The 9,436-nt window shown below is 39.1% G+C and overlaps 2 protein-coding genes across 2 annotated transcripts; one reads left to right on the top strand and one right to left on the bottom strand.

Moving 5' to 3' along the window:
- Nucleotides 1-232: 232 nt before the first annotated feature.
- On the bottom strand, nucleotides 233-4,149 carry LOC103481694 (glucose-6-phosphatase-like). Its single transcript, XM_008437378.2, has 5 exons — nucleotides 3,661-4,149; nucleotides 3,443-3,552; nucleotides 2,653-2,758; nucleotides 2,443-2,558; nucleotides 233-2,301 (listed from the first exon to the last, which is right to left on the bottom strand). Exons 1-5 carry the CDS (start codon nucleotides 4,011-4,013, stop codon nucleotides 1,796-1,798), a joined length of 1,191 nt encoding a protein of 396 aa, XP_008435600.2. The 5' UTR covers nucleotides 4,014-4,149; the 3' UTR covers nucleotides 233-1,795.
- Nucleotides 4,150-5,339: 1,190 nt separating this feature from the next.
- g6pc1a.2 (glucose-6-phosphatase catalytic subunit 1a, tandem duplicate 2) lies at nucleotides 5,340-8,218 on the top strand. Its single transcript, XM_008437377.2, has 5 exons — nucleotides 5,340-5,658; nucleotides 5,755-5,864; nucleotides 6,594-6,696; nucleotides 7,062-7,177; nucleotides 7,272-8,218. The coding sequence occupies exons 1-5, from the start codon at nucleotides 5,426-5,428 to the stop codon at nucleotides 7,772-7,774; spliced, it is 1,065 nt and encodes a 354-aa protein (XP_008435599.1). The 5' UTR covers nucleotides 5,340-5,425; the 3' UTR covers nucleotides 7,775-8,218.
- The last annotated feature ends 1,218 nt before the right edge of the window (nucleotides 8,219-9,436 follow it).

Genomic DNA, 9,436 nt, shown 5'->3' with positions numbered 1-9,436 from the left:
CTTTAAAACTAATCAATTAAAAACTCTGCTTTGTAAATGTATTAAAAATAGTGAAGTCTATTAATGTAACAGGTGAGTTTCGCAGCTAACGGCTTGACAAGGCTTTAGTAGACTTCTAAGCTAAGCTAATCAACCACTAATACTTAATTCCCCCTTTTAAAAGAATCTTCTTTCTAAATTCATACAAAGTTGTACAAATGTGGCTTATAAAAATGAATCCGAAGGTACAATCTGTTAAACAACGACAGACTTTTATTACATGTTGATGACAATGACATGCGACAAAATTGGAAAATGCACAAACTAGAATCAATGAGACTGCACATTATAAAAGTATAGTACATAAGATCTATAAAACATAATATCTCTCCAACATCTCTTCTAAGACCATCAATATATCTTACCTCTTGATGTCAGTATTAATGACCAAAGCAAAGAGTTCAAATCGTTACACGAAGCAATCTGTCTGTCATCCCCAAAAACATTTTAGTCATTGCTATTATTGTAGAAAAAGCACATAATTCATTAAATCGCAGATTGAAATCTGGACTTTTTGTGTGAGATATAAAAGGAATTCAGTTGTTGTAGAAAGTCAGCATAAAATGGGTAAGCATGCATTAAGATTCGCTCAGCAAATGGCTTGTGATAGGGAACTGCTTCTCTACACGTCACTTTCTGTGGCTAAAGATGTAACATAAATTGATCTGTTTATAGCCCTTTTCACATTCCAAGCTAATTAAGTTATAGCTCCTACTTTTGCTTGTTAGGGTATTTGTAAGCTCTCCTCCACTGAAATTTCAAAGTATTTTTTTCACGAACAAATGTGTACAATTGCTCACTACAAAAAGCTGCTGATTTGTTGTTTGTAACTTTTTGATGAACAAATAAACATACTTAAAGCAAACTGTTTTCCTTTCCCCGATACCAACAGAGTTGTCAAATTAAACCGTTAAACTTTGCTAATTCTGGCGACTTGTAAAATTGCCTGAAATACAAACTCGAATGAAAATGAAAACAAATAACAAATAAACTACCGCTGACTCTCTTTTAAGTGACGTATTGAGACATGACCTCGATTGACAAAACCCTTTTTCTAGCCATCGTCAGAAAGAAAAATTGACTCTAACTCTTAAATTATTAGTGTCCCTTAATTATGTTTAGCAAAAACAATTAGACCATCTTCCTTGGTAAACATTTACAAAAAAGTGTATATTATCAACTGTAAAAAGACTATTGATGTTTTAACTAACTCATTACAATAAAAGCTTATCTTCTGCAAATAATTTGCTATGTTTGTCATGTTAACGCTTTAGAACATCTTCACAATCTGTGAAGCAAATCTCGAGGTTGTTTTTGGACTGCTAAATAAACTGTTGAAGATATTACCTCAACAACACATTGACACAAACTAGGCTTGATAATTTACATTTTAGCTCAGCTTATCAGGGAAATTTTGTGAAATTTCTCCTAATGAGTGGAGAGCGAGGAGACAGGCACAGAGATGGTCAAATTTTGGTTGGGACATTTTAATCAATATGCTGAAAAGCTTATACCTCAAGTGCTATTCTTGTTTTGTCATGAAAGGACTAAGGAAAGTATTTCAAAGATAATTAAGCTCATGCCTCTATAAGGGCATCTTTTCAACTAGAATAAAACAAGCTGGCTCCTATTTTTTTTCACCAGCACAGTTTAAGTAACTCACCAATTAGTGACTGGTGCTAGTTTCCCCAGTTTTCTTTCGAATAAGGAACAACTAAAACCACTAGTTGAATTGAAACACATAATAAGATATAAATCACAAGTTCTTATCCAACTCCATTCCTTTGCAAATCCTACAAAGAGCCCAAGGAATTAAAGTGGTTGGGATTAAAAGTGCAAAAGCACTCTTACCAAAAGATAGGATATAGAAAGTCATGTGGTTGTCTGGGGAAAACGTCCATCCATCCAAGAGATGAAGCAAGAACAAGGCGATCATAATGCACCCCATCTTGAAACCAGCATTTGCGTTCTTCTTGATGCCATGGTAGAAGGGAGAGTGCAGTCCCAGTCCAAGACCAAACAGACTACCCATGTTACGTAGGAGGCTGGCGAAGGGCGTGGTGTCCAGATGGATCCACTCTGGCTTGATGCACCATTTCTGGGCTTTGTCCAGGGTCCAAAGCAGGTCCACGCCGACAATTTTAAGCAGCAGGTAGAAGCCAATAGCGAAGAAAGTCAAGAAGAGGGTGATGAGGAGGTATTTGCTCATGCTGGCTCTGTAAATCCACTTCTTCTTGGAAACCATACCAGCAACCACTATGCCTGCAGAATAAATAAGAGGCGGGGTCTTAGCATAAGGTTTCTATAAAACGTAGTGAATGTTCTTTTAAGACCAAAAGATTTACACCCGTTTTATCCTAGTAATACTGATGATGTCTTGAATTTTTCAGACTGTCATCGTACCTGTGAAGACCCCCTCAATAACTTGATGTGGGAAGTGAGCCGCCATGAAAACCCTGGACATGCAGACGATCAGCACCACCACAACCATTAAGGTCCATAAGCTGATCTGCAGCAAGCTAATGGGATAATAATACAGGATCAGGAACACCAGAACATTCTCAAGAGACAGAGCGTTGAAGAAATACACCAATGCATTACTCAGAGACTCACCTGTATAATACAGAGGGGCATTGCTTTTCTTTTGCAATTGAAAGCATAGCGGTGACCATCACATACCAGACACCAGCTACACCCATAGCATGACCCGAAGGGCTTCCTGGAATATGAAATAAAATATTGTTATATATATGTTGCTATATTTCATCTACTGTGTAGACATGAATACATTTCAAAGAAACCAAAAACTGTCATTTTAGAAGTATTCTTTTAAGTATTCACTTTTATTCCCAATGCATTCTTCTAAATGCACAAATTACTGTGAGATGCACCAGTTATGTCTGTGGTCTTTTGGTGATAATCCTACTATTGTAAGTGGAACGTTTTGACATATCTCTGCAAATGTTCGCTGCAACACTGTTCTCAATCGTCTTCTCTATTTTGCTGTTTATTTTTTATTTTTATGGAAATGGGGGGAAAAAGACACAAGTAGACACAACAAGTAGTCTTGTATAACAAGGTGGACTTCTGTTTTGCCATAATCATTCTTATATCATTCAAATTAATCTCAGTACTACACAAGATGTTACACTACCCTCTAGTAAAGATAAAAAAAACAGTACAAGTGGACAAAAAGGCATGGAAGTTGAGAATTCATTCATAAACCTTCCATATTATATCCATTGACTGGAAACCAGAAGATACAGTCACCTTCTGTCAATGATTTACATAGATATTAAACAGACTTGAAGTTCACTGTGCTAGACTAATGAAATCAATCACTTCTTGATTCTTGAGAACAAGACAGACATCCTGTGACCAGCAGGTCTGTCCTGAATCTTACCTGGTCCAGTTTCACATGTGATAGGAAACTGCTGCAGCGATGGGGCCTTTCCTGCCCCGTAAAACTGGGTCTCATGAACCCACCAGTAGGGCCTCTCTCCAGAAAGAACCCTGCATTAAAAAATCGTTTCAATCACTCAGTATGCTATTAATGTGCACTTACAGGACTCTTGTATTTTATTTAATTTATTTATTTTAAAAAAAAGGAAGTTTATTTACCATTTCAGGACTAAATTGAGCCAGTCTCCAATGACAGCCACCCAGATTAGCCTGACCCCTGTGTCCCTGCGCATGTAGAACCACACGGGAAACAGGCAGAAGAACGTGGTGTGCAGATCGGCCACGGCGGAGGCGAGGCTAAACAGACCCTCGTACTTGCTGTATCTGGTCTGCAGATGACTGGTCAGCTCAACCCCCCAGCTGTGAAGGATATCCATGATACCGCAACTCAGACCTCGGACCTCGAGCGGTAGCTGCAATCTGGTCTCCTTTTGTCTTACGTGCAAGGACCACTTTCTGCAAAGCTCCCTCTCAGAATGTCCTGTCTGCTCGTTCTCTGCGCGAACCCCCATTGGACTTTACTCAAGGCTAGCGGATTTGTTTACCTTTGGGACAGTACAGACAGGCAGTTCCTTAACCTTTACACCCCTCCTGGGGCCCTTTCTGTTAAAATCCATCAATAAAGAGACCAGTTGCTCCCAGTGGTCGAGTATCAAATGTATTTGTAAAGCTTATTATGAAATAAAGCCAATTCACCAAAGTTCTGTACAACTCATTGAATATTTTAAAATAATAAAATGACTTTTATACAAAAAAAAACATCTGTCCAGACAGATTTAATAGCAGGTGAATTAAAATTGGTACATATTTTTAAATGTCTAGCATTGAAGAGATCCCAATGTGTAGAGGTATTTAGTTTACCATAAAGTTCCTGAATAAACTATGTTTTAGACTTTACATAGAAACAAACAGCCTGTGAATTAGACATAAAATCAGTGAAAAAAAAGAAGAGGATTTTAAAGTCAGATGTGTGGTCCTTTTGAAAAATATGTCCAAGTAATAGTATAATATATGCACCCAATGCTTGAACGGTGCTCATGCATCCTCCAGTCAGATTCTAGAGGGTCTCAAAGCATTCAAATGCCAGATTTGATATAATGTCCCTACAACAAATTCTTGGTCTACTCTGAGGGACTTGCCCAAGTAAATATGTTTACCAGTGAAACAAGACCACTATAGTCTACCGTGACAAAATTAGCGCTGAGGTCAAAAGCTCTAAAGTCACTAATATGCCGAGTCAGTAGAAGATAGCAGATCATTTCCGGTTCATGTTTATCTTAGAAAGAAAACATGTAAAGTTTTTAATTTTAATGATGAACCCACTATATAGGTCATTTTATTAAATATCCCCATTTATCTGGACTCTCATGCATAACCTGATGTCATCTGTTCAGTTTGATCTTCAAGTGTTCCCTCCTCTTCTGCTCAGCTCAAAGCCAATCGCTTAATCTTTGATCTTCTTATGCAATCCACAAACGGGTTGCTCCATCTCAAAACCATTCACCCAAATCATCAAAAGAGCAATTACATAACTCAAGAATTATGAAAAGCAAAAGTTGGACTTGATTACACATAAAGACAGAAGTTCGGCAAAGTGCCATTATCAATCCTCCTAGAGGTCACAGGTTTTTGACCTCTTCTTTGAGCTGACGTACTGTGACTCAGTGGGAGATACTCCAATTGTCCCTTTGTTTTCCCTTTATCTCATCAAGTTGTTTGTGTGACGAACCTCCCAAACTCCCGGTGCTTTATTACACATGTGTAAGGTCCAAAGATCAGAGTGAGCATGCGTTTGGGCAGTGGGTCCCCGGGTATAAAACCAACCAGCTGTGTCACTGATAGCAACAGTCCTTTGCTCTTTTTGAACCAACTCACTCACGACTCAGCAGGCTGAAACCTTTCTGCTTCCCGCAGGCTGCTAAACATGCTCACTGATATCATGGATGCCGTGGAAGGTTTTGGGGTGAGCAGCACCCGGTACCTGCAGACCAACTACAAGGACGCCCAGGGCCTGTTTCTCTGGGTGTCCTGGGCGGCAGACCTCAGGAACACCTTCTTCATCTTCTTCCCGCTGTGGTTCCACCTGCGGCCCTCAGTCGGCATCAAGCTCATTTGGGTGGCTGTTATCGGAGACTGGCTGAACTTGGTGTTTAAATGGTGAGTTGAATGCTCATCTGAACTTAGCAAAACTATGTTTACATTTTTTCCCCCTATGGCTTCCAACACAGTTTGTGTTCCTTCTCCACTCAACAGGGTTCTGTTTGGAGAGAGGCCGTACTGGTGGGTCCACGAGACGGCTTATTATACAGACGCTGACCGTCCTCACATTGAACAGTATCCAATGACCTGTGAGACCGGACCAGGTGAGGGATGCTACTGAACACACATTTACGTTCTGATGTACAATTGATTATTATTATTATTATTATTATTATTATTATTATTATTATTATTATTAATTTATTTATTTATTTATTCAGGTGTTTTGCAGCAGTTTAATTGCATATTTCACACCTTTTTGTTGCCAATTCTTTAAAGTAGCTTTTTTGTGCTTATTCATGAACGTTTAATTTATCAGTAGTAATTTAGCAATAGTTATTTTGCAAAGTAAAAATTAATAGGCTGCGTTACTGATTACCATGCCACTGCTATGCCACCTTATTTTTAAAGCATTTAAAATACGACATAGCAACACTGACCAAAGTGCTGTGCAAGCATGTAAAACAAAGAACAAAAATAAAACAACTATAAGACAAATATAGTTTGTCTTATACATCTGTGATGTCTCTGTAAAACATCACAGAGAACAATATTAAGATCCGGCGTAGTTTACATTTCATTTTTCCCTCTTTCTTGACTTTTCTTTTTTTGTTGCGGAACGTATATTTTTATTCTGGTTTTTAGAAGAAAGATGAGACAGTAACGATGCATATCACAAATCAACAAAAGAGTGTGAACAAATACAGCGGAGTCAACACAACGACATTTCGTTTTTTTCAATAGCTCAATTATTAGCATTGAAAAATGGCAGCTTTCTGTGAGCTGGAGTGTTTTGTAGCTTTAATATTTGCTTTCTGTCTTTGCAAATCCAGGCAGTCCCTCCGGACACGCTATGGGAGCTGCAGGAGTCTACTACACCCTCGTGACTTCCATCCTCGCCATTCTGACAAGCAAGAAATCATCAAACACAAATTGGTAAGTGACAAAATAAACAAAAATTTAAAAAATCTAGCTATTTTAGCTTATCCCCCCTTTTCCTTCCCATTACGTCTGAGTTGTTTTCCACTTTCCTCTATCAGGAGGTTATCATTCAGGACACACTATCTGTTCTACCTGTAGTTGATCATTGACTTCTGCTGGGTGTTATTCCTGGGGTTGTTTTTACTTTCAGGCAGATAAATTACTGGTGATATGGAAAGGATAAAAGGATTAATTCTTATATTGCATTAAAAGGTTCCGTTGGCTGATTTTAATCTGGAGTGCTGATATTTGGGGCAAAGCAAAAAACAACTACCTGAATTAAGTTGTCTGATTTTGTTGTTGTTGTTGTTGTTTTGCAGGTATCTGAAGGCTCTTCTGTGGTCCGTCTTTTGGGGAGTCCAGGTGTGTGTCTGCCTGTCCAGGGTTTTCATTGCTGCTCACTTCCCCCACCAGGTCGTTGCTGGAGTCATAACAGGTCAGTGGAGAACTTGCGTACAACCTTTCAGGACCTTAAAGAGATAGTCACTTGCAGTCAAGCCTAATAGTTAAATGCGCTTTAATGCTTCCAGGTATGATTGTGGCCGAGGCCTTCAACAGAACTCAGTGGATCTACAACGCCAGCATGAAGAAGTACTTCTACACAACGCTCTTCCTGACGAGCTTCGCCGTGGGCTTCTACGTGCTACTCAAGGCCGTGGGTGTGGACCTCCTGTGGACCCTAGAGAAAGCCCAGAAGTGGTGTGTCAGACCAGAGTGGGTCCACCTGGACTCCACGCCCTTCGCCAGCCTTCTGCGCAACATGGGCACGCTGTTCGGCCTCGGCCTGGGCCTGCATTCTCCGCTGTACACCGAGACCAAAAAGAGCAGCAGTGCGTCAGCCAGAGCGGGATGCATCCTCAGCTCTCTGTTCCTGCTGCACCTGTTTGACTCCTTCAAGCCTCCCACGCACACTGCAGCCCTCTTCTACCTGCTCTCCTTCTGCAAGAGCGCAACCGTTCCCCTGGTGACCGTCAGCATCATCCCGTACTGCGTAAACAGAGCTCTAAGCCAGCACAGCAAAAAGGGGATGTGAGCAACAACACCGGGTTGTGAAGACCAAAGCAATGCAAGTGCAGAGAGACTGCGAACATTAGTAATAACACAAAAATAATAATAATAGCCTTTCCTTTGGTGCTTTTTGCATTTAAAAGATTTAAAAGACTGTTTTGACTCAGGAAAGAGCTTGAGACGAATGATGAGAAACCACATTTTTGTGTCATTTAGACATAGAAACTCTGAACACTGAAACAATAATAGAAAGCACTATCCAGGATTCTTAGCGGCGCTTACGAAGAACTGTAGTAAAGATAAGAAAACATGATTATTGCAGTTGTTTCAGAGTTCTGATGGGAAATGAGTGACTCTTGAATGTTTGCTCCTAACCTTTGATATGCTATTTCTGTTATGAAACTATTGTATTTTTCAATGTGTTTTTGAAATGTTAAGAATATTTTTTAAATAAAAAAAAGAAAAAGTTCTGACTTGGGGAAAAAAAAAAGCTTTGACTTGATTCTTATTTCGACAGTTACACAACCCTGTGGTGATTGGCTGGGTGCTGGTTTTTAAATCTCATAAATTAAATCCTATCCACGGACAAATCAATCTCCTGGGTTTTACAATTAGTTGTAAAGCGCATGATGAGTTTACTTTTGCTTTTTTATTTTTAACTAAGGGAAAACTCCCTGTTCCAGCTGGGGTACAATGAACAGGCGTGTGAAAAGTCGAGGCATTTCGGATCCAGATGAACAGCCTGAAAAAGAAGAAGCTCAGCATTTTTGGAAAATGTGTGAAAATCTAATGAAAAAATACAAAATTTAGACAACAATCAGTGTACCGTACGGACAAAAAAAGATAAAAAATGCATCACAGTTGAAGTCTGGCAAATTACACAGCAACCGTGTAACTATATTTAGACTGGGTTTGAATTGCACAGAAGTGGATTTTTTTGCTAATAATGTGACTTGTAAAGGGAATTGGTGGGATGGGTGTTATAGCAAAGGGTGCTGAATACAAATTTGTATACATTAATAATTTTTCTTCCACTTTATAGTGAAACATTACTTGTGTTGGCATGTTGCATAAAATCCCAGTAAAATATATCTTTGTGTTTTTTTTATATATGAATAACAGATTACCTTCAGCAAGGTAATCTGCACATACAAATGGCACTTAATAAACAAAAAATATATGTTCCTTTCATCATACGAGTTACCACAACAGTACCAGGGGATTTCTTTTCTTCAAGTATATATATATATATTTTTTAACCAAAGTACAATGAATAACTCCAGCTGTTTTCAGTTTTTTGTAGACTAATGTGTTTCAGGGAACAAAATCACATCACGCTGGAGGACGTACAAATGCTGACACAGCTGAACAGCCCACCGCCAGAAAACACTGCGTTCTAGTTTACCTTCTGAAAAACCTATAAAGACAGAAAAACGTTTCTAGGAGAGTAAATCGATAACTAAGCACCAGAGTCTTCAGCCCGAGTAGCGGAGATGACGTGGAACCACACGTCACGCTTCTGTCTCAACACTGGTTTGTACACATGCAGGCTGTGGTGCAAGCTGAACATTCAATATTTGTGCTTGTGAACTTCAAATTGGGACAGGCTTCCGTGTCAAACGACTTATGACACAGTTTTTGACCTAAAATGTAATTTTCACTATGAACTGCAAGATATATATATATA

The sequence above is a fragment of the Poecilia reticulata genome, linkage group LG19 (assembly GCF_000633615.1).
Source record: "Poecilia reticulata strain Guanapo linkage group LG19, Guppy_female_1.0+MT, whole genome shotgun sequence".
NCBI lineage: Eukaryota > Metazoa > Chordata > Actinopteri > Cyprinodontiformes > Poeciliidae > Poecilia > Poecilia reticulata.
Note: the sequence above shows the minus strand (reverse complement) of the source record. Positions and strands in the feature narration are given on the sequence as shown.

Coding starts and splice junctions, on each gene's coding strand:
- g6pc1a.2 (XM_008437377.2), top strand. CDS start 5,426: ATGCTCACTGATATCATGGATGCCGTGGAAGGTTTTGGGGTGAGCAGC. Junction 5,659..5,754: donor CTGAACTTGGTGTTTAAATG/GTGAGTTGAATG, acceptor TCCACTCAACAG/GGTTCTGTTTGGAGAGAGGC. Junction 7,178..7,271: donor CGTTGCTGGAGTCATAACAG/GTCAGTGGAGAA, acceptor TAATGCTTCCAG/GTATGATTGTGGCCGAGGCC.
- LOC103481694 (XM_008437378.2), bottom strand. CDS start 4,013: ATGGGGGTTCGCGCAGAGAACGAGCAGACAGGACATTCTGAGAGGGAG. Junction 3,553..3,660: donor CTCAATTTAGTCCTGAAATG/GTAAATAAACTT, acceptor TTTTTAATGCAG/GGTTCTTTCTGGAGAGAGGC. Junction 2,302..2,442: donor TATTGAGGGGGTCTTCACAG/GTACGATGACAG, acceptor TTTATTCTGCAG/GCATAGTGGTTGCTGGTATG.